Source organism: Triplophysa dalaica, chromosome 16 (genome assembly GCF_015846415.1).
Source record: "Triplophysa dalaica isolate WHDGS20190420 chromosome 16, ASM1584641v1, whole genome shotgun sequence".
NCBI lineage: Eukaryota > Metazoa > Chordata > Actinopteri > Cypriniformes > Nemacheilidae > Triplophysa > Triplophysa dalaica.
Genome location: NC_079557.1, coordinates 20,439,128 through 20,465,769, shown reverse-complemented (window position 1 = coordinate 20,465,769; position 26,642 = coordinate 20,439,128). Strand labels below are relative to the sequence as shown.

General features: G+C 39.6%; 1 protein-coding gene across 2 annotated transcripts in view; it reads left to right on the top strand.

Annotated features, from left to right (window-relative positions):
- The first annotated feature begins 2,236 nt into the window (after positions 1-2,236).
- Positions 2,237-26,642, top strand: part of neurl1b (neuralized E3 ubiquitin protein ligase 1B) — a 32,824-nt gene continuing 8,418 nt past the window's right edge. Inside the window, exon 1 of one of the 2 annotated variants that reach the window (XM_056769633.1) lies at positions 2,237-2,435. In XM_056769633.1, coding sequence (XP_056625611.1) covers positions 2,327-2,435 — 109 coding nt within the window. In that variant the 5' untranslated portion in view covers positions 2,237-2,326. Of the gene's footprint in view, positions 2,436-25,574; positions 25,800-26,642 lie in introns of those variants that run through there. The other variant, XM_056769634.1, reaches the window with a different exon arrangement.

Sequence of the window (26,642 nt, the reverse complement as noted above, 5' to 3'; positions counted from 1 at the left end):
CCAGTCAACAAAATCCAGACAACAAAAATCTTTGTTGGAAATATGTTTAGGCTAATTTTGTTCAGTATATGCAAAACAATAATTTGACACCTTTAACTAAAAATTATTTGTTCAAGTTACTTATTTATATTTGTAGAGAGAACATTTAGCAAATTGGATTTTTTTACAGTGAGTTAATCTGCCCGTGTGTGTTATTTTAGGCAATTAAGGGGGCTGCACTGATATGGTGCCTGATATGATGATTCACACACCACACTCTTTCTTTAGTCTCTAATGTCAATGTACTCTTTCCAAGATCTACAAAACAAAACATTTGGGAACATATATTCAAATATATATTCCAAATATACCCTAATATTGCTTATAAAAGAGATTTTTGTATCTTTTCAAGGTAACAAACTTGTTTTATGGTGTTTTATTTGATCATACATTTGTAAACAAATTCATTGCAACATACTCTGAATGTGTTTAAATTGTTTTTTGTTGTATGACATATTTGGAATTGTTTGATATTAATATGTAGTAGTTATATAAAAGATGCTTATTTTCTATATAATGTTATTTTTTTGTTCAGAGAGAGAATGATTTTAATGTTTTAAAATACTGAAATCGTGCATGAAACTATGAATAAAGAGCGCCCTCTGGTGATCTTTCAGGTTACATCTCAGAATACCATCACTATTTTTCTGAGGGTTGACTGCGTTTAATTATTATTTACTACTTTTTGTTTTAAAATGTCATAAACGTTTGTTTATATGATTTCACCTTAAGTAGAACCAGATTCATTTAATAACAATAGGTGAACAACTTTTAAACCCAAATTGATATATAATCAAGTAAGTCACGTGTATCTATAAATGCAGTGTGAGAAGAATAGAGCACATCTGCACTGTAATGTTTGATTCATTATTCACCTTATCCAGTTCATAAATGTGTTTTTGAAAACGGTTGCAAACATGTGCTTTATAAAAAAGCTTTCATTTGAAAGAGTTATCAAAAAAGTCTAACATTATAGACTGGATGTGTATTATGTTAATTTGAATATGTTATTAATAGAAATAAACTTTGTGAAAAAACAAGGCCACTGCCAAAACAAACAATTGCAGAATCAAAAGAACTCAGAGGGAAGATTTACAATTTCAAAGAAGACAACTCTGTAGTAAATCTCTCCACGGATCAGAAGGGCAAGAAGAATATTTCAAACCAGACCAGATCATTTCAGCAAAATTCAAAGACATAATTCAAGGACAACAGGTTGGCAGAATCCCAATTTGATGTTTCCCCCAAGTGGTTGATGTCCTTAGGGCAACATGTTGACCCTGGGACACATTTAAATCAACCAATAAGATTTCAGAAATAAGTTAACAATTTATTTTTAAGGGTAAGGTTCTAGACCATTGTTTTTCAATTATTATTTTCCTCTGATTTTAGGTTTAAGTTATGGTTAGGTTTGGGGTGGGTTTAGGTTTTGTTTATAAAAATGTTGTCCTTAGGTCATCAAAACATGTTGCCCTGAGGACATCAATCACTTGTCAAAATCAGATCCCTTTATCCCACCTTATGAAAACTGGCAAATCTGTTGAGTTGGTAGATGTTGTTGCAAGTTGTTGATTTACACTTGTCATATGTGAAAAACATAAGAGTAAGCATTAAATAATAATACTTTTGGGGGGTTAAATGTCTATGTGCCTCTATAAAATGTGGTTACGATTCATTTCATTTGATAACTACAAAAATATGAAATGGTTAGGTTGTCGAAATGAATTATCAAATCATATCTCAGATTAAATTTGGAGAGCAACACCCAAATGCAGGAAAAAATTTTAAAACTTCACTACAAACCTGTTAGTTACGAGTATTTGCATAAATGTGTTAAATAAACGTTTACATGATCTTGATGCTTAAAACACAGTCGTATTTGTCACCTACGCAAGTTGTTTTTGCCGGCACACAGCGCGGCAAGACCGTTTGAAAGTTCGTAGGTGGGAGGTGTGGCGGACTCCACGCGTCGCTGCGAAAATCGATCAACGTATGGCATCGTATTACCGCGAGAGCGATGCTGTGCAAACGCTCTCGCGATACTGTGATATCATACACCGGTCAGTCTGGGCATCACCCAGTGAAGTTGCGCAGATGTCTTTTGACTCGCCCAAATCACCGATTGGACAGCTCGCGGGAGATAAAGCGTGCACGTGTTGTGTGTTTTTATATTTTCAAATGGAATTTAGGCGGGGTTTTCAGTTCGCTGCAGTCTTCCTCGAGGTCAACGCTTTTCGAGATTAATCAGACGTATTTTGTTTGTCATTTTACATTATCTGTCATTTTAATGTTAGTTACAATATTAGCTTCGATGGGGAATAACGAATCCTCCGCACGGATTTTCTCTGAAGCGGCAGCCAAGAGGAGATTAATGTGTCAAAACACGGTTCCGCAAGGTAGGCCCGTTATGTGCAATATAATACTATATAAATTATACATATAAATAGTCATATTTATACACAATGTGGGCCCATGACGTATTTATTAAATGCCATTGCGTTAGATGTGTCATTCTGTCAATGCCAGAGCTTTTCTCAGAGTTAACTTTCTGTTGTATTTTTGTTCTTTTAATAACTTTTTGGTGGACGTAAAATAACTTGATATATGTGTCCAGTAGCGGTCACAGCAAGTTCTTCATGTGGTAACTTTGGACATGTCTCGCTAAAGCAGATATGTCCAAAAAACTCTTTGTCGATATATTGTGTGCCTGAGATATAACGTTGGTTCTTTAAAAAAAAACGCCACTTTGTTTGTTTGTACACACTTTAAGTGTCAATGTACTTTTTATATTGCCGTTGTACAGAAAATAAATAATGATTATTATGAATCTAATAACATATGTCGGAGCTGGAGCCCAGCGGTTAGTTTAGCGCCCCAGAAACGTATGAGCTGTTCGGTCATGTCCCGATCGCACCCTCATGGTCCCGTCTGCCTCCACTGTCTTGTGCATATCAAATTATAAAAGTCCCCCCCCCAAAAAAATATGGTAGCCTATTTATTATCATATTAAAATGATGATGTAATATTTAACTAAAGAAATAGTCGCAGTTGGTTTCTTAAAAGGAAAATAATGACTTTAATTTACACAATACGGTTTATTATAACTCTTTCTAGAACTCTTACAATGCGTTTCATGTGAGTTTGTTGTTATATTTTTGGGGACGTCATGAGTTCACTGTTGTAGAGTTAAACAGGAAATGTAACTCCCACGATGAGAGAGGGATGGCCACTGACTTCTGAGCTATGCAGAGTTGGCAAGGTTGTGACTTTCCCAGGACCTTGATGGGAATTATCCATAAATATAGAGTCCAAACGTTGACAGCATCGTATTAACAAATACTGGCATCATGTTGCATGATGCTGAGCTAATGTAACACTGAGAGAGTTATGCAATTGCATAATGTAACCAGCAGGCGGCGGTTCTTTCAACGTTGTAGTTGTTTGTATTGTGACATAGTTTCCATCATACTTCTTATTATTTTAAGTAAGGCGACTTATCATACAATAAGTTTAAATCATTTTTTTTATTTAATTTGATCATAACAGTAATGAAAGGGAGCTGGTTTTGAGAATTGGAAATGAGAATTTGGACTGTCATGACGAGAAAGTTTTAAAAATCATAATAGATTTTTCTTATGCAAATAAAGCCTAATATTTCTCTCACATGGGGTGAAATTTAGTCTACAGAATCTCACACGACCCAAAATGTTTATTTTTTATTTTCCCTTTTTTAAATGATAAAACATTTTGTAATGCTTAAAAAGCCTGTTTCCTGTGTCCTCTCCAGCATTATAAAACTTCCTGTTGACAGCCGCAGGTGCTGGCGATCTAACACACAATTCTCAAGAATATCATTATATGCTGTAGGATTAAGATTTGTGCTCTGCTCACAGAAAATAACTGAAGCGGTCAAACTTGTTCATTAGAAGAGGGCGTCCCAATACTTTTATCAGTATAGTGTATGTAGTTTGTCTGCTATCTATCATCCACTCAGTCACAGTCGACTGCAAGAAAAAAACTGACTCAAGACAATGTTTATAGAGGAACAGATTTATTGCATATCTGAGAGAATATATATATAAACTGTACTTGGAGGGACAAATATGCAAAATGTTAGATTGTTCAAACAAACAAATGAAATTAATCACCAAAGGCTTTAGCAAGCTTTCCTTTAACGGTCCTGTTCGAAAGCTTCACACAGGAGACAGTGACCTAACAAACAGATCTGGATTCTAACAGCCATTGTATAATAGCCAAGCAAACAGACACATAGCGGAGTAAGGATTAACACACATCCTAGAGAAAGGGCCAAAGATGTGTAGTAAAGTGAGTGATGGAGACCAGAAGTTTGTAGACAACACAATGTGGGCAACATCAAGAAACAATGCAATGACATAATCGTTTGATTGTTAAAAACATCTATTGGCCAAGTGTAGTACAAATGTTTTTCGGAGTCTCAGAGTCAGTCATGTTCTGTTCTAATATAATTAATCAAGGCATCTCCGTAAACCAGTAGAAAGTCAAGCATATGGCAGCACATCTTACTTACATTTAGTTAATATTGCAAAAAGATCCTTTGGGATATGAGATACACTTACACAGAGGAAGTTCCCATATTTACGGCTTCTTAAAATAGCCTCTGCACACAGCGCTTGGCGTGTATCAGTGTCCCGCTCAGCAGCGAGGGGCCCCGAGATTTCCCACACATGGCTGAAACTGATGTCATGATGAGCAGAGAACCAGCATGAGCTGAAGCGAAAAGAAGGGCACAGAAGTCGGGACATGGCTGAAACAAAAGGCTTGTTTCCTGTCATCATTTAACCAGTCTGCAGGGGAAACCATTAAATAACGTAAAATAATCAGTGACCTTGCTATTAACATCTTTTCTGCCTTTAATCTTTGGCGTTTGTCATTGAAAATGGTTGGACTTCTAACATGATTTTGTTTTTAAGCTTTAGGAATTCAAATATGAGATAACATTGCTATAACAGTACTGTAATTTAAGATTTTGATCATACTGGCCACCCCGAAGGTTTAAAGCTAATGTCCCTCAGAACAGTCAAACATCTACGTGACTAGCATGACTTGGCAGCCATGTTCTAAAATGGAGAAAACAGAGGACTGAATCTAAAACGATCCTTCCTCTCCCTTTTTGTGTCCTTTTTCAAAAAAATCCCCTTCACAATACATTTGTGTTAGGGAGGACAACATGAAGAGTCTGCCAAAACAAGTAGATTGAATCGCAAGAAAACAAGCAAGCTATCTGCAGACTTCCACTGAGGCACATGCTGCAGCTGTTTCTGCGAGTCAGCGATGCGCCTTGGAAACCGCCAAAACAGTAACGCTGACATGCACGGTCCTATTGTTGGCTACTTGTGTTCGCCTCTCCAGGAGGCATGGTCTACAAATGGACAGGGCTTACATGTATTTGTGAGTTATAAAGTCTGTGCTGAAGGTGGCCATTTTTAGCTAAAGAGGACTTTAGCTTTACTGTGGCTCTGTGGTCAACGTAAAGGTCATGGGTTCGATCCCAGGGGATTGCACATTCTTAGAAACCAATGTATAGTACAATGCAATGTAGGTCACTTTGGATACAAGTGTCTGCCAAATGCACAAATGTAATGTTTACAGAGAGTGTTTGATATCATAAAGGTGCTCTTAGAAAGGTTTACGTTAAGCTGGCTCCTTTTTCGTCCCATTTGTTTCAGTGGTTTTGGGCTTCATGCATCCATGCCTATACGTGTCAGTATACCTATGAGAGCTGCTTGTTTGTCTTTTGCTTTGTCCAGTTCATCTGTTATTTTCATTATTTCATCGAGCATATTAAAGGAAAATGACACAGCCCCGTTCCCTACCATTGTAGAAAAATAAAAACAAAATGTCAGAGAAAACAAAAATGTTTTAAACTTCCCGTTGTATTTTTTTCTAGTTTTGAGTGATTTTGATTGTATTTAGAGAGGGCTATATTATGACCTATACGGCAGCCAGTCACCAGGAGGCGATCAAATTGATTTGCCTTCACGTTTCATGCTGTGTGCGGCACGCCTGATTTGAATGAGTTATTTAACTTTATACCATGGGGCTGTTGAATGCTTCAAACTTTCAGTAAATGCACAGCTATGAAGGTGTTCCAGGTCTGCTGACCACATTATGGTTCCACATCACTTCGCCAACAGAAAGGTTATAGTGAGGCCTACAGGCCATCACCTCACACTGCACCCTGCTCTTGAGCTGACGTTTATAATGTCAAACTATACTGTTAATGGAAACGCATGTACAGTTTCGTTTCAATACATATAGCATTTAAAAAACAAATATAGAAAAAAAATACTGAAATCGAATAAATGAAATAACTAAATAAAAAAAACTAACAAAATGAATTCATAAACACTTATAGCCTATTGTTTTTTTTATCCTCTTCATGCGCAAATGACTGATAACATGTATATATTCTGATAGACCTACTCTTTCAAAAGGTTGAGTGATTTTTTTTTTCACTGTTGTTGCTGCATACAAACAATACGAGGAATAGATAATATCATTATCACTGGCCTTTCTGATACGCAAGAAAGTAGTCCTACCATCAGCATCATTTTAAAGACGAAAACATGACAAACGTTGAAATTAAACATGGACAATTTTTTTGCACAATGTCCTGTAAGCCGTGGTATAAGCAGAACAATTGACTCCGGTCCGTTCAATTATTAGATTTTTTTAAACTTTTGAATAATTGAACAGCCCTTTGTCAACTATTTCTTATACTGTAAATTCACAGCTGCACAATTTAACCTATCACTTCATCATTTTAACACAAGGGATATTGATGGATCTATGTGCTTTCTTACTTAATAATGTGTGGGAATTGTTTATACCCCTAAATGTCCAAACAGCCCTTACCCTTCTGTAATGTCCCCGTCTGACATAGGTCTGAGAACTGAGCCAAAGCTTAACATGGACCATTTGGACAGACAGAGCAGAGTTTTTAAGTAAGGGATACAGGCTAATTGGCACATGAGAAAAAATTGGACATGAATTGTGAATTTGAAATCTTTTATTAGCTCATTTTTACAGATTGCAGACCATCCGTGATGTAAAGCTGTTTACTTTCAGTTTTAATGTAAGAAACAACGTTCGTATGTCACAGGCAATTTGGTTTAATCATCTGTATATATAATGTCATACAGTGTTCTTCAAAGACATATTTATATTTAATTTGTCAAAAAAACCTGTCAATATGCTTTGCTGCATTCGGGTTACCGTGCGTTGTTAGTTTTGAGAGGTTGATTTTGGGGAATAACCAGAGCCATTGAGAGAGAACAGTTTTTTCACAACAATGCGGTTCATGGAGGCTCTCAATAGTTCCTGGAAGTTAATAGTTAAGCATGGAGCTATGACTAACGGACCAACTAAGGTAAACTTCTTACCAATTTAAAGACTAAAGCCATTTAATGAATGAAACAACTACCTGGAACTATCTAAAGGCTCCATGAATCACGTGACGCTCCAGTGTTTTGGACTTCCGTTGGCAGAACTCTCTCTAAATGGCTCTTGGAATAACAAACCTGCAAATGTCGCGAATGCCCAATCAGAATAAAGCATTCCAACGAGCCATGTAATAATATGATTTATTCCGAGGTCAGACTAGACTTTCAGAAAGTGAAATCTCTACCAGAAAACTTGAAAAATGATAGATTTTATTTACACATTATGAATTCTGACAATTGCACTGTTGTTGTTATTTAACAGCTGTAAATGGGACACAATACTGTTATTTTCAGGGTTTCCTTCACCTGAAAAGGTCATGCTCTGAAGCATTGATCTTCTATTGGTCAAACATTATCACATGATATAAATTTACATGTCAGAGTTTACCAAACTAGTTTTTTTTTTTAACTGTTATTAAAATTGTACACAAACTTGTAGTGTACACTTGTATCTGATGTGCACACTACCTTCAGTGGCACTTCACCATCGCAATGGTAGTGAACTGTGCTGGTGCTGTTGCTATGGAGACCATCACAGCCACTGTATTTTGAAGTTAAACAGATTGTACACATCACCAGAAACTTTTAATTTAAAAAACAGGGATTAACTGTTCCAGATTAGATGTTTTCGTATTTCATTCCAACTATTTAGGCATGTGTTTTTTGGTAAGCAGGGGTAAAATGCGTCTGTTGTGGAGTCACGGTTCTTTAACACTGTGATTTTTGTTATATAAGCGGAGTCAGACATACGCAGAATGGAGTCACTCACACGCTCTATGGTAGGTTCACTAGTCATACATCCTTCAAGTCTGAGACCCAAGGTCAGCAAAACAACTTTGTAATGGGTGCTTTACCCCAAAATACCTTGAATTGTCTACCCTAATCCCACAGAGAGAGCCCTTTCCCAACTCCCTTAAGGGCCTCTATGGTGACAGCTCTTAGGGTGTTGTTAACCTTGTGCAGGAGAGGTGACACAAGTTCCCCAGAGGCCAGTTTGGGGTTGCTTTAAAGGGTATTAAAATAGCATTGAAAGACAGCAGGACAGGACAGCTGTGTTATCTGGAGCTTTTGAGATAAATACATCTGTAACTAATGACATCACTGCAATGCCCTTGTTTCAAGCTTTGGAACAGCATTAGATTCTGATAGAAAATGCATGTGTTATGTGCTGTTACATAAAAAGGTGTTATGTGATTGTGGTTGACTGACATGTTACGTGATAGTTGTAACTGACAATCTTATGTAATTGCTCCTTGAAGGCAAATACAGAGAGAATGAGGAGGACCCTCAACCAGAACTCTCCTGCGTAACTCACACTCATACGACAACAGGAATGCTTATGCACACACATATGCATACATTCCACATTGAATATAATTGTATACTACATGTATATACATATATTGCACAGCACCTGCACTTTATATGGACGCCTCCCTATTCCCCTACACTATTTATAAATAGTTTATATATAGTTTAACCTTCCTTCTTTCTCTTTTCTATTCTTATTCGGAGAGTCGAAAAAGTATTTCATGGAATGTCATACTATGCATGGTTGTGTATGTGAGGAATAAACTTTGAACTTGCCTTGCCAAGTCAGGGCTTAACATAAAGGACTGCCCGATGGCCCTGAGCCATCATTGGAGATCCTCGGGCCAGTTGAGGGAACTGTCAATTGCACGATCGAGCCAGTGGTGTAACGTTCTGTAAATTTATAATTTGTATGTTTTTAAGACTTGCCTATTTAAATATTCCCAAGAACATCCAAAAGAGGTGTGGATTCGGTTCTCATGTGCTGTTTTAGATATGCGCGCAGCCGGAATTCCGCGCAAAATAGTCAACTGAGTTCTCTTTCTCCTCTGCTTACTCTTAATCCGACATATCGACAGAAATTTATGCCAAAATGCCAATACTACCAAGATTCCCTTTAAAAAGTAATCAATTACAGTATCTTACAGAAGTGAGTAAACCCTTCAGATTTTAGTAAATATTTTATTATATCTTTTCATGTGACAACACTGAAGAAATGACACTTCGCTACACTGTAAAGTAGTGAGTGTACAGCTTGTATAACAGTATAAATTTGTTGTTCGCTCAAAATTACTCAACACACAGCCATTAATGTCTAAACCACTGGCAACAAAAGTGAGTACACCCCTGAGTGAAAATCTCCCATTGGGTCCAAAGTGTCAATATTTTGTATGGCTACCAATATTTTTGGGACACTTTGGTATGAAGTTCACCAGAGCTTCACAGGTTGCCACTTGAGTCCTTTCCACTCCTCCATGACGACATCATGGAGCTGGTGTTTGTTAGAGACCTTGCGCTCTTCCACCTTCCATTTGAGGATGCCCCACAGATGCTCAATAGGGTTTAGGTAGGCACCAGTAATCCGTGTCCTTAGTCTGCTTGTCTTCAGCAAACTGTTCGCGGGCTCTCTTGTGCATCATCTTTAGGAGAGGCTTCCTACTGGGACGACAGCCATGCAGACCAATTTGATGCAGTGTGCGGCGTATGGTCTGAACACTGACAGGCTGACCCCCCACCCCTTCAACCTCGATTTACCAAAGACAACCTCTGGATATGACACTAAACACGTGCAGTTAACTTCTTTGGTCGCCCATGGCGAAGCCTGTTCTGACTGGAACCTGTCCTGTTTAACCGCTGTATGGTCTTGGCCACCCTGCTGCAGCTCAGTTTAAGGGTCTTGATTATCTTCTTATAGCCTAGGCCATCTGGATGTAGAGCCACAATGGTAGCATTCCAAGCTGAACTGATGGACTTTAATCAAGAACTGATTTTTTTAGAGGGTTCTATTTTTTCTTCAAAAAACCCTTTAAGAGCTGAATAAAACAAACAAACAAACAAACCATCAATAATTAAACACTCAAAATTATATATAAATGTTCGTAACAAACACATGCAGTAAGAAATACCCTTTTTTAGTCTAATAGTACTACTGTATACCATAAAGAGTGTGACAATAAATCACAAAATTAGCCTACAGGCTCATTTAATACCCTTTCCTTACTGTTCCGTAAAAAGTAAATAACATAATTTCTTTGAACTCTCAATAAACATCTTCAATACAAATTAAACACCTTCTACAAATGGGTTTTAAACAATTGGCATAGCAACATTAAAAATTGCAATGCCCTTAGTGGTATTCCAAACCTGCATATATGCTAACGACAAGTTGAAAGTTAGCTATCAACTTCAGAAAACATCAATACAATAAACTTCAAAAGTTCCCAAAATTGAGCAAACAGTGTGCCATTCATCAGCCAGGAGCTAAGAAGTAATATGCAAAGGGTCCAATGCTGTCCATACCACAATACGTGAACGGTGGTGATGGATTGGTACACTCTGGTGGTAGGCCATTATTTCTTCTTCTGTCAGTTTCCTGAGCTTCCGGCATGAAGAAAGGATGCTACTGCTCTGCTCATTTCTATAAACCAGTATCCTTGTGATCTGATCTCATTTATTATTAAGCCCTTGCACTGATGTTTAACATTCTTATGACATTGAGAGATAATCATCTTTGTTATGTGGTGGTCTGTAGGAATAACTACTGGGTGTTTAACTGAGCTGGGTAGAGGCGCATTGCAAAGCCTTCCTCCTACCTTGACAGCTCCCTGATCCTGGAAGGCATCAAGATGATACAGCTTGCTGCTCAATGACAGCTGGGCCCCCTTTCTCAATAACTTGATATCCTCTGGATTAGTGTTTCTTTCTAAATCCGTAATGATGATGCACTTGGCATCTTCTCGTTCCGCTACCGTGCTTGAATAGCTCCAGCCCATGAAGACAGCTTTGACAAACGGTCTGAAAGTCCTGCTTCTGTCGTTTCTACATTCTGTGTCTGAACCCATCTAACTTCAGGATCTCCAATTGTTAATGTTGAATCAATATCTGCTGCAGGAGTTATATCCTCCTTCCATAAAAAACTTGGCCCTGTCAACCAATTAGATGTAAGAATATCACCTGCTTTTAAACCTCTTGAGGTATGGTCAGTATGGTTTTCATCAGCGGGAACATATCTCCACTGTTGAGGAACAGTGCTGAGATGTTTCTTCTGCACTATTCCCCACAAACGTCTGGAAGCGAAGTGCTTTGTTGTTAATATATTCCAAAACCACTTGGGAATCGGTCCATAAGAACTCTTCTATGTCTGCATATTCCACCTCCTGTTTAAGCATATTTCTCATAACAACTGAGATTTTTCACAATGGATGTTTCCTGCTTCATTTGTTAGTCGTAAATAAGAACACTGGCCATATCTATTATTGCTGGTACCAGAAAAGTGATGAAGTTCCCTTCCAAAGTTCACAGGCACATAGCAACGGGGTATATTGATCTTTTCCAAGCACACAGGATCTGCCTTCCAATGCTCCCACCTTGGCTGCAGTTCTTCAGGAAGGAGGTCATCCGACCTGGTGCCATTTCTACACATTCACGAAGCACTGCTTTTCCATGAAGCGGGAGAGGTGCAATAAAGCACAGTAAAATCATACAGTGATGCAACTGTAGATGATATGCCACGGCGTGTTGCTAGCTGGTCTTTGAGATCAACAAAGAATCTAAATTTGTCATAATCAATGTGCCAGTGGATCCCTAAAGCTCTCTCTGAAGGTGTATCATCAAAGCTGAGGTCAAGTGCCTTTACACACAATATCATTATGTCTGTGTCAAATGATCACAGAAGTACTGGGATTAAAGCAGAGAGTTGCCAACTCACACGCATGAGACGCGTTTACAAGCTCCTACTCTGCCCAAATTAATCTCACACCAAATAACAGACCAACATATAAAGTAAATACAGCCTGAAAAAAAAACTTTTCTTATGAGTGTCAGGATTGTGTTACATTGTTCTGATTATGCTTCACATCTTAACTGGACATGTTTGAAACGAAACTAATGATTGTAGTCTGTAGCACGGACAAATCCGAGTATGCACTTATATCCGTCATTATGGTTAATCAGAGAGCCTATTACTCTATTACAGTAATAGAGAAGCTGCGCTATTAGAGCTTTTCGTCAAATTGCCCATCATTTCATGTTTTCGGGTTATTATAAACTGTTTACAGGTGAGATGCAGATGATGTTTATGCAGTAGTGTTTTTCTGTAAAGACCCCTTCAAGCGGTCTGTAGATATCAGGCAAATGTACAAAATAAAAAAGTGTCACCTCATGAATTTGTTTTACTGAGAAAAGTAAATTCAATGCATTTATACTTTATAGGAAGTTAAGCTTTTGCATTTAAAGTTAAAAAAATATAAAACTCTTTAGTAAACTTATGGAATTTGTGGTTAAACATTTCTCACCATAGTTACTGTAGGTTAACCATGAATTATGTAATAATTTTGAAGCAAAGTTCTACATATTACAAACCTTAATAAACTATTTTTTTGGTCAGATCCTCTAGTAAATTATGTATGACTTTGTCATCATTTAGAATCGTAAAATAATCGCAATCTCTATTTGAAACAAAAGAATCGGGATTCTCAATTTATCCAGAATCGTGCAGCTCTAACCTTAGGGCACACAGTTGTCGAGCTTCTTTTGCTAACTTTTTCTGTGCTGGTTACACTGGTGACTCCAGTGTCCAAGTCTTTTGTGATGAATTTTGAGGCCATGGGATAAACAAGCTTGTAGTGGAGTAGGCGGGGCGAGACCGTGGTGTGAGACCGGTGAGTAATTGTGAATGAGCGGCAGCTGTGCGCACACCGGGCTCCAATCATGTAGGAGATTGGGAGCATATAAGAGAACGAGCGACCGGACCGTCGAAGAGAGAGAACCCTGCCTGAAAAAGTTTACATTTGTATTTGTATATATGTTTTGTTTTGTGCTGTTATGATTTATATTAAATGTTTTCCGGTTCCCGTCTCCTTCCTTCCCTACTTTGAATCTTGTTACAATGCTAAGATGACAAATTTAAGATGATTGAGCCTTACAATGGCAAGCTGCTTTTTGTAAGGCAAGTGGGGTCTCTTTTTGAAATGAAGAGGCATCTCATAATGGCCATAGTCCTTCTTCCTTAAGCCTTTCTGCAGTCTATTTAAGATGAGGATGTCATCCTGCGACACAGTTTTATTGTCTTCACCAGTGTCTTTGAAATCGAACACCAATGCCATAATAACATCTGTGGGAGTCACTGGGGGAGCTCTTTAATGCTGACTCTATGACAGATGGTGTTAAAGCTCTGCGATTCATGAAGTAAACACAGGTGACCAACAATGCTCCAGCCTAGGTCTGTATGGACTGCATAAGGTGCATTGTCTGCTCCTAAAATCACCTGTTTTGGTGCCAAAGCCCTTGGACAGCTGTAGCCAATCAGGAAACCAACCTCACAATCGTGCAGAGGTGAGATTTTGTCCACTATTGTAGATAGATGCTTCAAGTGTTGAGCTGTGTCACAAGTAGGAATATGAGTACAATTCACTATGATGGAGTACTTAGTGTAAGCAGCAGGCAGATTGAGGGGAGAAGAGGAGCTGTAGCCTCTTACTCTTAGACCTGAAACCCTTTCACTTGGCATTACAACATCCTTTGCGGTCATAGATGTTAACTTCAGTCCCACAGGACAGGAGTCAGCTTGTAACTGGTTACTCAGCTCTCTGTCAACAAAGTATCACTTATGTGTCAAGTAGAGCAAAAACAAGTTTTTCATTGCCTGGATTCCTCTCAGGGTATACCCAAACTGGCACAATCGTTGTAGTTTTGGTGGATGGCTCATCATTCTCTACTTTGTAAGATTTGGTAGCAGTTACCTCTATGTCACCTTGGTTTGAGACCTGGAGCAGAATTGACTTTCTCCGTGTAATTTTCATCATGTAGACACGCTGGATGTCTGCCTCCACAAGTCTAACAGGATAAACGGTAATGGCAGTCTTTTGCACTGTGGCTTAGTTTCATGCAACCACAGCAGAGCTCGCTATCCTTCACATATTCATGTTTCTCTTCTAATGACTTTGTCACAAATTTAGGACAGTTGTGATTCTTATGATTGTTGTCTTTACAGAAGAGCACCTTTTATAATTTCCTTTAGTGGGCCTTTTATCAGTTTCCATAGCTGTTTGAGTGTGCAATACGTGAGCCCTATTTCTTTTACCATCCTTATGGTTTGTTTTTTCTGAAGTGAGGTCAGAGGCACAAAGAGCACCGAAGGAGGTAACTGGATAACAAGAAAAATTTCTGCTTCCATTGACATAAAGTTCACAAAATCTATAAACTTTGGAAAGTCTTGAGTCTCAATCAATGTCTGTGACCTGATGGTTCGACCTTGCTGCTGGCCAATCCAAGTTTTTGATTTTCATCACAGTCATTCAGTATCTTAAGCCCTTTAATATGAGGAATAGCTTGATGACATGCATTTAAGAAGTCAGAGAATTCTCTTAAACATTCAGCATCCTTATTCTGAATCTTTGGCCATTTGGATAATTTTTCTCTAAATTCTGTACCACAAATCGCTCACCTTATCTTTGGTTGAGTTTGTTTCATGCATCCTTATAAGCCTCATTATCATTCTGTAGAAGATGCCATCAAGGCACTTACGCATTGGCCCACCGACATACCTTTTTAAATAGTGCAGCTTGTCAGCTGAAGAAATGGCATTTCCATCAATGAGCGATACAAATGCAGCCTTCCATTCAATAAACTGGATAGGTTCACCATTGAACCCTGGTGGTTCTGTTATATGCAGCCTGTTTAGAGCAATGATATGTTGGACAGCTTGAGCAAAATAAGACACATCAGATTTTGGAGGCGGAATATTTCTATGATCTCAATAGGACTTGCTGCTGTGATGTCAGTAGGACATTGAATGGGATGCTGCTGAATTATAACACTTGCATCGTGCTGTTGCCTTGAAACTGAAGAATTAATTTTGCCTTCCTGTGCAATTTCTTGATCTTAGACCAACAATTTGGCTCTAGCCGCCTTTAGATCCTTTTCTACCCTTAGTTTTTCCAGTTCACACTTCCGAGTTTCAATCTCATATACCATTGAGTGTTCCGCTTCTTTTGCTGCTAATTCAGCTGCTGCATCTGCTTGCTTGGCTGCAATGGATATTACTGCAGACCTCCCCCATTGTCCCTCGTTTGTGATGCGTGTGCCGTCTAAAACCTGGGTTCTATGATGTGAAACTAAGTGCGTCTTATTTAAACTACCAAAGGAAGAACTTCTGAGGAAACAATGGTTACAATTCATTTTCAAATGACACCAAAGGAGTATAACCCCAGGGTTTTACTGTGCACGCGTCATTTCACCGAAGATTGCTTCAACAATCTTGGCACGATCACTGCAGGGTATGTTATAAGACTATCCTGGAAAGAGGGGGAGATACCCACCTTATTTGGACCTGTTAGCTCCCCCGAATCACAACCTGTAAGGCAAGAGCATTGCGTTAACAACGCAAGGTTGTGGGTTCGATCCCAGGGGATTGCACATCCCCAAGTATAAATCTATAGGATGATGCAATGTAAGTCACTTTGGATAAAAGCGTCTGCCAGATGCATAAATGTAAATGTATGAACTTGTCTAATTTAAGTGTTCTATATATTATCTACTATCGTCTTTGGATGTTTCTTCGTCAGACTCGGGCTCAAACTGGTAAGGTAAAATTATTAAGGTAAAAATACGTTATCAAGTTCAAGAAATTGGAAGGAGGAGGTCAACGCCGAACGTTCAACAACTTTTAATAAGAAATAAACAAACCTCATAACGAAAGTAAAATACCGTGACGTGTTATATGATTGAGCGTTTTATGTCGTTGTGGTTAACTAATTATTGTAACTAATGTTATGCATTTGTTGTTACTGACATGTTACATGATTGTTGTTAGTGACGGGTTACGTGATCGACCGACATGTATTGTGATTGTTGTTACTGACCTGTTTTCTGGTTGCGGTTGACAGACATGCTCCGAAATTTAGACTGACAAAAATGTTTGACTGATTATGGCTTCATCATTTTTAGCCGCGAAAAAATAAAGGCTGAAAATGTAAGCCAAAAATATCTGGCAACCCGTTTCTCCAGTCAGTGCTGTGCACTCAGGTTTTACTCTCACTCTAGCTGTTATTAAATGCCATTCATTTCACTAACATAATATGACTTAATTAACTGAAATAATGACTTAATTAAGCCCTAGTATTCAGACATCTAGCAATCAGACATAACATCCTCGTAACTACCATGTTGACAACCACCCGAGACACTTTAGGATCCTGAGAGGGACATTTGCAGGGCCAACCAGATTTCTTTAGGAAACTTTGAAGCAAGTCTTTGAAAATAGCCTCTGGTAACATATACTGTTGCAAACATGGTTTAACATGGTTAACATGGTTAAATCTCAGCAGAATCAAATTCACCTCTCATTAATCTCAAATTCACATGGCTCCCATTAAATCTTACGATGTGCAAGCCGTATTTAGAACACATGGCTACATTCCATTGGTTTTCAAGAGCAGAATTCTCTGGAATAACAACATTGTGCCATGTCAATAGGAGAGGGACCTACGTGTCATTCAGGAGGACAGATTTTTTTTCAATTTGTAATTAACCCCTTTGCAGAATGAAAGATACGTTGAAATTGATTTGCTGTATTTGACTTTTAAAGACTATTTTCAACCTGCAGTTGCACTTTTCCAGCTGCTAAACCCCAACACCAATAAAGAAAATTGAGTTGAAACTTATAAAATGGCAGAAGCTATCATTACAAGCTATATAGATAAAATTGTTTTTAAAGTTGTTAATGATAGAGACTGTGCGGCTTCCACAGAGCTTTCTGGCCTGTTTTACACTTAGACTGTCATTCATTTTTGTCTGCTGGTTCCCACGTTTAACTGGCCTTTGACCTCAAGATATCATGTTATTAGTTCCCATGCGAGACAGTCTCTGAGTCCAAATAAAACCACAGTGATGAACTCCTGTTGTTGCAAAGCAATAAAGCTCCACATCTTCAACTTTGTAGGAGTTTGATCAACAGAACGTTTTCTTTTTTGCAGATCTTGGTGAAAAGTCAGTGCAATCAAACATTTGTGTCTGGGATCCATATGTGCATACTAACTACCGCATGCTGATTTCTTAAACTCACAACATTTTGAAGCCACTAACACCACTCTCATGTAGCTAGCATACTCATTTATAACAATTTACAACGAGAGGCCATGCATTACTATTCCTAAATGTCATGCAGTGGAGTGCCAGTAACCGCGGTAAAATCACTGGAACCCAGTAAGTTGGCAATGTCTTTGAAAGTGGCTTATCCAATTACAGTTGTTCTATAATTGTCCATTTGTTTTCAAGGTAAATTGGTTATGTAACTTCACGAGGTGGCCAACCACAGGCTTTTCTAGCTGATTCAGGTCAATTTAATATTCAGCAACATGTAAAAATATTTTTCTCTGTCTTTTTCCTTGTAGAGTAAATGTCTTTTAGTTTAGTACAGTCACTGAAATATTCTAGTGGTATTTGACCCTTGTTGATCAATGAAGCTGGACAGACTCAGCAGACCCAAACATACTGTGAGGGTCTGTTGGAAACGTTTGGCCGAATCCCCTGTCAGAGAGATCTTCAGCTTCCACCTCCAGCAGAGCTGCGACCAGATCCCGAGATATTGAGTTCGAGTGGACCATGTTCTCCATCTCCATTGTCTATGCGGCCACTCGGAGCTGTGGCCGCAAGGTCTCCGGTGCCTGTCGAGGCGGTAATCCCCGAACCCTATCGGGCCTGGAAGGCTTGTGGAATACTTCGAGGATCTCCTCAATCCCGCCGTCACGTCTTCCATTGAGGAAGCACAGGCTGAGGGCTCGGAGGCGGACTCGTCCAACACCCAGGCAGAAGTCACAGAGGTAGTCAAGAAACTCCTCGGTAGCAGGGCACCGGGGGTGGATGAGATTCGCCCTGAGTACCTTAAGTCTCTGGATGTTGTGGGGCTGTCTTGGCTGACACGCCTCTGCAGCACCGCGTGGTGGTCGGGGACAGTGCCTTTAGACTGGCAGACCGGGGTGGTGGTCCCTCTTTTTGAGAAGGGGGACCGGAGGGTGTGCTCCAACTATCGGGGATCACACTTCTCAGCCTCCCCGGGAAAGTCTATGCCAGGGTACTGGAGAGGAGAATCCGTCCGATGGTAGAACCTCGGATTCAGGAGGAACAGTGTGGTTTTCGTCCCGGTCGTTGAACACTGGATCAGCTCTATACCCTCTCCAGGGTGCTGGAGGCTTCATGGGAGTTTGTCCAACTAATCCACATGTGTTTTGTGTAGGGATGCACCGAATATTCGGCCACCGAAATTTTCGCCCGAAAATGGCCCAAAAGTGCATTTTCGATTTTCGGCCGAAAGACTTTTATCACCGAAACATTTCCCGCCAGTCCTGTGTAAACTATGTAATGCAAAGTTTTTTATACAATGTTTTCGTGAGATGAGAGAGCTCTCAGTCTACAGCACCAGGAGTTTTGCCCGCTCCACTGCTCACGCGAGCCGGACCTCGATCGCAAAACAGACAAGAGATGATCAAAAGTCCAGACACTATGTGTCATGATTCCGCTATCATGTCATGTTTATTCTTATTCTTGCAGCGGAGTCATGACTAAGTCTAGGGTTTTGTGTGGGAAGGACATGGCATGGCTTAGATATTGGCTGTCATGCTCCTTCTCGTGTCTCGTCTATGGCCCCGCCCCTCTCGTCTCCTCGTTAGCTTCCCTTGAGTGTTTTATTACCCACACCTGCCTATTGTAATTATCCTTTATTCGTCTCCCTATTTAATGCCCTTGTATTCTCTGTCCTGTGCGCGTTTGTTTTTGTACATACTGGAATCTTTGATGTCTGTTTGCCTGTCTGAACTCTTGTTCCAAGGAGTTATCCATACGCTGTGTCCCAGCGTTCATTTCCAGTGCTCTGTTCCTGTTTTGTGATCCTTGTTGATTTTGTTGCAGTTGGTTTTCCCTCCGTGAGTTTTACGTTCCTGTTTGGCTGTCTTTGTTTATCCCCTGTATTTTACCCCATTGTGGGTTTTTGTTTTGTGTTTATTAAAATCTTTTGTTACCCCATACCGCTGCCTGCATTTGGGTTCTCTCTCATTACGTTTCGTGACACTATGCACATGATAAACAACTTAAAACTTGCTTCACTGCTTATTAGTTGTTGTCCCTAATGTTTCCTCGTGTAGTGATAATGGCAGAGCTTTCGTTCTTTAAATGTGCGCTCCACCATTTTCCTTACATTCGTTTTATTCCAACGGTTTTGAACTGTAATTTTATAGACTTCAACACTAGGAAATGTTTTTTTTTACTAAATTGTTATTAGAGTAAGTCTCTTACCACTGTAAAGTGTTTTTTAATTGTGATATTGGACTGTTGGGCTTTTATTTTCTTAACTTAACTTAACGTTTTTCTCCATATTCCGTTCCTGAACATCATAGCGCTTCAGACGACAGAATAAGTTGGTTATTCTATTCTTAGGCTACTTATTATCAACTTTACACATCTGCAATTCTTGGTGCATTTGTTGTTGTTAAAGTTCTACAGTTATTATATGGGCTATGGGAGTCTTTGTTTGGATACACTATTATGTTGAAGGCCTACAGACAAAATATTGTTGTATCTTTAAGCATAACGGGAGATGGTGGTCTAGTGGGTTAAACCACTGAACTGGTAAATCAAAGGTTGCTGGTTCGATCCCAGCAGCCACCACCAGTGTGTCCTTGAGCAAGACACTTTACTCCATGTTGCTCCAGGGGGATTGTCCCTGTAATAAGTGCACTGTAAGTCGCTTTGGATAAAAGCGTCTGCCAAATGACTAAATTATAAATTATTATAAGCAGTTGCACTTGTTCTGAATAGACTTTCTTGTAGTAGTCCTACAGAGAAAAAATGTAAAATGCACTTGACCTAAATGCACTTTGTTTTCATGAGAAAACATTTAATTGTACAACTTCTCAGCAGGCCAGTAGGCCTGTACATTATTATTTAATATACACATGAGTGAGGTCAAGTTAAACATCTTAGTTGAATTTTATTTTATACTGTGCATTGTTGCAATGTTCTAAATAAATATTTGCATAATTTGTAATTTATTTATTCTTTGAAACTTTAATATTTATGCAATTGCAATGCCTTGATTTTAGTAAAGTTAGTACACAGTCATAGCCATAAATGCAAGGGTACTAATAATTGGCCTAATGTCTTTCAGTGTTTCGGTTTTCGGCCTTGTTTTCCTCGTTTTCGGTTTCGGCCAAGAATTTTCCTTTCGGTGCATCCCTAGTTTTGTGGGTTTGGAGAAGGCATTCGACTGTGTCCCCCGCGGCATCTTGTGGAGGGAGTTCTGGGAGTATGGGATTCGGGACCCTTTGCTAAGCGCTATCCGGTCCATGTACGACCGGAGCAGGAGCTTGGTTTGCATTGCCGGCAGTAAGTCAGACTTGTTCCCGGTGCATGTTGGACTCCAGGAGTGCTGCCCTTTGTCGCCGGTTCTGTTCATAATTTTTATGGACCGAATTTCTAGACGCAGCCAGGGGCCGGAGGGCGTCGGGTTTGGGGACCACACGATTTCATCTCTGCTCTTTGCGGATGATGTTGTCGTGCTGGCCCCATCAGACCAGGACCTTCAGCATGCACTGGAACGGTTTGCAGCCGGTCAGCACCTCCAAATCCGAGGCCATGGTTCTCAGTTGGAAAAGGGTTGCTTGCCCACTTCAGGTTGGTGAGGAGTTTCCTGCCTCAAGTGGAGGCGTTCAAGTATCTGGGGGTCTTGTTCACGAGTGAGGGAAGGATGGAACGGGAGATTGACAGACGGATCGGTGCAGCTTCTGCAGCAATATGATCGCTGTACCGGTCTGTCGTGGTGAAGAAGGAGCTGAGCCGCAAGGCGAAGCTCTCGATTTACCGGTCAATCTACGTTCCTACTATCACCTATAGTCATGAGCTATGGGTCATGACCAAAAGGACAAGATCCCGGATACAGGCGGCTGAAATGAGCTTTCACCGCAGGGTTGCTGTGCAATCCCTTAGAGATAGGGTGAGAAGCTTGGTCACTCGGGAGGAGCTCAGAGTAGAGCCACTGCTCCTCCACATCAAGAGGGGCCAGCTGAGGTGGCTCGGGCATCTTTTCCGGATGCCCCCTGGACGCCTTCCCGGGAAGCGGAAGAAGATGGATGGAAGGGTGGATGGACGTTAATGTAACTCAAACATAGTTTTTTAAGACTGAAGTCTGATTCATTTTGTTTAAATTTAAATACATTTTACAATAATAATTTCAGTTTAAAAATAATAGTGAAACTATAATAATAAATTATTTGCGGTTATTTTTACAAAACATAAATATCAAATGGGACAAAATATCCAATAAAAAATTCAAACCTCAGCTGGAGTTTTTCACATCTTCTGATTTCGCTTTTCAAGCAATGTCTGATGCATATGGCACACTTTGTTGGAAACACTTCAGCACGTTCGAAGTCGTCATCTAGACGTGCGTGTCGTGTTCTTTAAAGGACCGCCTGGAAACAACACAAAGGCATCTGATCTAGAAGTAAGCTGTTGTGTTTGCAATGGCTGCTATACAAATTCTTGACAATCGACTAAACACTTAATTCTTAAACGTATACGAGGTTCACGGCATAAACTTATAATAATTTTGTTGCCGTTAACTTTTGACATGTTTGTGAATTTACACCAGTCTGTTACTGCGGGGACACTTCCACGCCCCTAAACATTAATGCGCCTCAAGACGACACTTGATTGGTTCCTTTACATGTCAGTCATATGGCCTATTGGGCGGGTATTGGGCAAAGAAAATGGCCATAAGTACCAGATCTTCAGTAAGACTAGGTGGTTTTTCGCCCATCAGATAGATATGGGAATTCTATACTTGATGGATTGTATTTTTGAAGAAAATCAAGGGAGATGCATTAGGAGTGAAATACAAAAAGGCGAATAGAAATGTTTGCATGTTTAACTACAAAGCACAGAAACCAAAGTGGCGCTTTCTTGATCTAGGCTTTAGGATGTTGTGATTTATTTAAAGGTCATATCATGAAAGTCTTAGACCATGATACAGGGACTGTTCTGCCTCCAAACTCTTTTGAGGCTATTTCCCAAATTAGGCTGTAAATTTTAATGATGTGATCTGGTTAATGTGAATCTTTTCATTAAAAAAATACCTTATTTGATGTTTACCACTAAACAAAGCCCACAGCAACACTGTTTGTAATTAATTGTGCTTACATTGTGTCTTCACAACCACTTATACACGCATTGCACTTCCATGGCATATGGTCACGCATATAATACCTTTAGTGTTTTGTTTATTACTTTAGTACGCCACTGCCCCAAAGTAACTACTAAACCACATGCGACTCTAGCCTGGGAGAACATGTGTGATTTCATGCGATGAGTAGAAACGTGACATAAATCTACCCTGACAGCTGTAAGAAACCAGCTACGCTTAAAATAGTTGTATAAGCAGCACACATTTTTTGGTTTCAGACAATCTTAGGAAGATTTTTTTGCTAGAGCATGTCCATATTTTTAAAGGTCAAAAGTCCATAGTGAGATAAAGGGGTTCTTAAAGGGGATTATTTACTGTAGTATCTACTAAAAGTCCAGAATGTCCTAAAGAGATTTAACGAAGGAGTTCAATGGATAGTTCACCCCAACATTAACATTCTCTCATCATTTTTTCACCCCCAACTTTCTTCTGCAGAACACCCTTTAACATGGCCAATATCACATATTTGCTTACAATTAATTAGTGACCTAGAAATGCGAAATTATTATAAATCATGATTCTAGGCTTTGCACATGCATTTAATTGTGACGTTGTGTCCGCTTAGACAGTGGTTATGACTCATTTTGTCATTAGATCAGTGATTTGGGGTTTGGACAAGATTCCCCTGCTGCTCAGACAACCACATGCATTATTCCCAGTTGGCCATCTGCTTAGCATTTCTCCAGCGTCTTTGAATCTTGACGGGAATTATGCTAACGTAACAGTTCACAGACCTAGAAGCAGTCCACCGCATGGCAGCAATTCTGATCCCATAGTCCAAGTCTCACCACACAGTGTGAAAGCATCATCTGTCAAAGAACACAATGCTTCTACACTGACTTAAGAGCTGTGCTCTCTCTAGATATGTGTGCCATTTCTCTGCACTTTTAAACATATTCCTGATGCTCATGCTAATTTCCTTGCCAAACCCAGTCCTATATTTACCTAATCCAATACGGTCTTGCAAAAATGTAATGCCATGCATGGTCCTTTTTTTTCAAGTTCCATTATTCTGATGGCCATCCCTGACCGTGCCAACGGCTTACAGATTCACGAAATCAAACTGACACATTTGCGTTAGTCAAATTCTTAAAGTCTGATACAAATATTTCTGACTTATATTTCATCCCAAAACCTTAAAAAAGAATAACATTTTGCCCAAGGTAATAACAAAATATACTGTAGAAATTCAAGGTTTTTCCAAAACGACGTTTTTGTTGCATATGTAGACGTATTTATCGATGCAAGTGGATGTCATTTTTTCCAAACAAAGACCTTTTATTTATGTCTTATACTGTCTACATGCAAATAGTCTCCGCATCATTCATTCTTCCTGTGTAAACCACAGTTGCTGTCATCTTTTGTTCTACAACTATGACGGACATGTTAAAGAATGTCATTGTCCATACACTGTCCATTCAGAGGGGTCGTTTTCTTCTTAGAATATTAAATGTATTAAGCTGTATTGCTGGGTAGATTTCTTTGTTTTATAAACTGCCATTTTACCACACATCCCTAAAGGCATCAACTGAAGCTAAAAGGCAATCCTAAATGATTGTACATTTTCAAATGCATGGCTCTGATATGAACATGTTACCGTCTGAATTGTCACACCAGGTAACACAGTGTGTATAATGTGAGGATGAACTCATTGGAGTAGATTCGAGGCAGATTTGATAGACGTTGGTTGGCCGGCGGCCAGCAATCATGGGCTGGGTCTGTTTGGACAGAGCTCCTCAGAAACAGCTACAGTTCATAAGGCAGGAAGCAGCTTGCTGAAGGATCCCAGCGGTCAAGGTTGTGAAGAAAGAGGATGGGGGCTGGGCCGGACAGGGGATTTCCTCATAAGGGCTAGTGTCATATTCAAAAATACCCACAATTATTCCAAATGGTTTACTGTAGTCACGAAATGTGAAGCTAATGATTAACTTTTAATGAGTTGTTTAGTCTTTAATGCCTCGAGAAAGTTTACTTTTTTAACAGTTTACGTGTTATTGTTATTACCTAAAAAAATTAAACTATAAAACGCGAAATCACAATATTCTTCTGATTTAGGCAAACAAGCGGTTTTCCTTATACTATCGTACTATAGCAATTTGCATTTTTGGCTTAGTTGCAACACTTTTAAAATGTACCACGGCAATGCCACACGAAGAGTATTTTAGAGTAGCATGTTCATACACAGGAATGTAGTAAATATGCAGCACCATAGTTTCATGGTGGTACAGCGACAGAAAAATGATAGTAAATGTGTGGTAAACATGTTTTTGGCACTACATTTATATAAGGAATTTGTGGTTCTACTATCGTTTTACTACAAATAAAACCATAAAATGATTGATACATGGTTAAATGTCAATAAAGACTCGTTTTGTATCGCTTGCTTTACATAGGTAGTATTATGACGGATAAAGCTGTATACGCTGCAAAATGTAGTTTCACAATTTCACAATACAACACAATAAAGGGCGCGCGCACCTCTGGACGCGTTCTTGCGTAATGGATGCGCGGTTTTAATTGTGACTAGAGGAACACTTGCGTCGGGAGAGCGTCTGTTGCTGTCTCACTGATTTTTCTTTCAGCGACATTTATTTACTTTTGCTCCATGACGTCCAGCTGTTTGTAAACGAGAGAGATTGCGAATCGCGAGCGATTCCGCGCTAGGCGCTACTGAGTTTACATCCCGCGCCCACAGCTGCGAGAGCGTTCTAGCTGGTCGCATCGCGAGTGTAGATGCGTTTTACGTGTAGCGCGTGCGGGGAGGGTTCCGCTGGCCAATGCGCCAATAGACGCTAACGGCATGAAGAGCCGGTTCAGTGTGCATGATAGGATGAGGACACCGCAACTCTCGGACAATTCGTTAACACTTAGAGATCTCACACAGCTACCACTACGGGAATAGTCGGAACGTTTGATAATAAATGGACAGACCAGCAGCTTTCGCGATTCACTCGTCACCGAGCAGCAGGAATTATTGGAAGTGATGGGGAATACAACACCCAAACCATTATTAGGTAGGATAAAGCTTGTTTGTGCATAGCTGATTTGTCCGATAACATCAATAAATTGTTTAATTTCATTGCATACGGATACAAATGGTTTCATGTCTTTATGTACAGTGCGGACACTGTCATGCTTTCATATGCGTTCGCGTCTGAACTAAATTGGGCTTCAGCGCGCGCTGCGTAGGAGTGAGAAGATGATGTTCAAGTTGATCGGAGATCCTGCAATGATGAAAGATATTCTGCTCATTGGGCATAACTTAACCCGTAATGGTTCAATTTTCGTTTAGTGGTCATGTTGAGTTGTGTTGGGCAAATAAGGCATTTAGGAGAGGGAAGCAAGCACTGCGTGTGTGAAGAAGGTTTAGCTTCTTTGGGTTTGGATATTCCTTATTTGGACCCTTAAGGTCAGCCAAACACACGATTCTAATAATAGGCAGATTTATTAGCCCTCATGAAAGAGTTAATGTATTTGATTAACTGTATAAGTGCAACAGGGCTATCCATGGGGAAAGCTGTAGCTTAGTGCATCTTATTTGTTCTTCGTGCATCTCTATTTCCAGACTGGCCTCCAGCATACCATATGGATTCACCATTTCCATTCAGAGCCTACATGTATCCTGCTGGTTTGATATTCATGATCTGCTGAATATTGGAGCATATGTGTTTCATGGGAGTGAAGATCATTGACCTGTCCTGAATATTCTTTGTTTTGATATTTACCAATCAAGCTCTATCTGGTATCCATTATAGGAACCTATCTCATTGTGTTCTTAGTCCCCATCCTCCAGTAACCAGTTCTGCCCACAGCGACCACATTGAACTGCCTCTGATCTGTCATGGGACTTTCTAAAT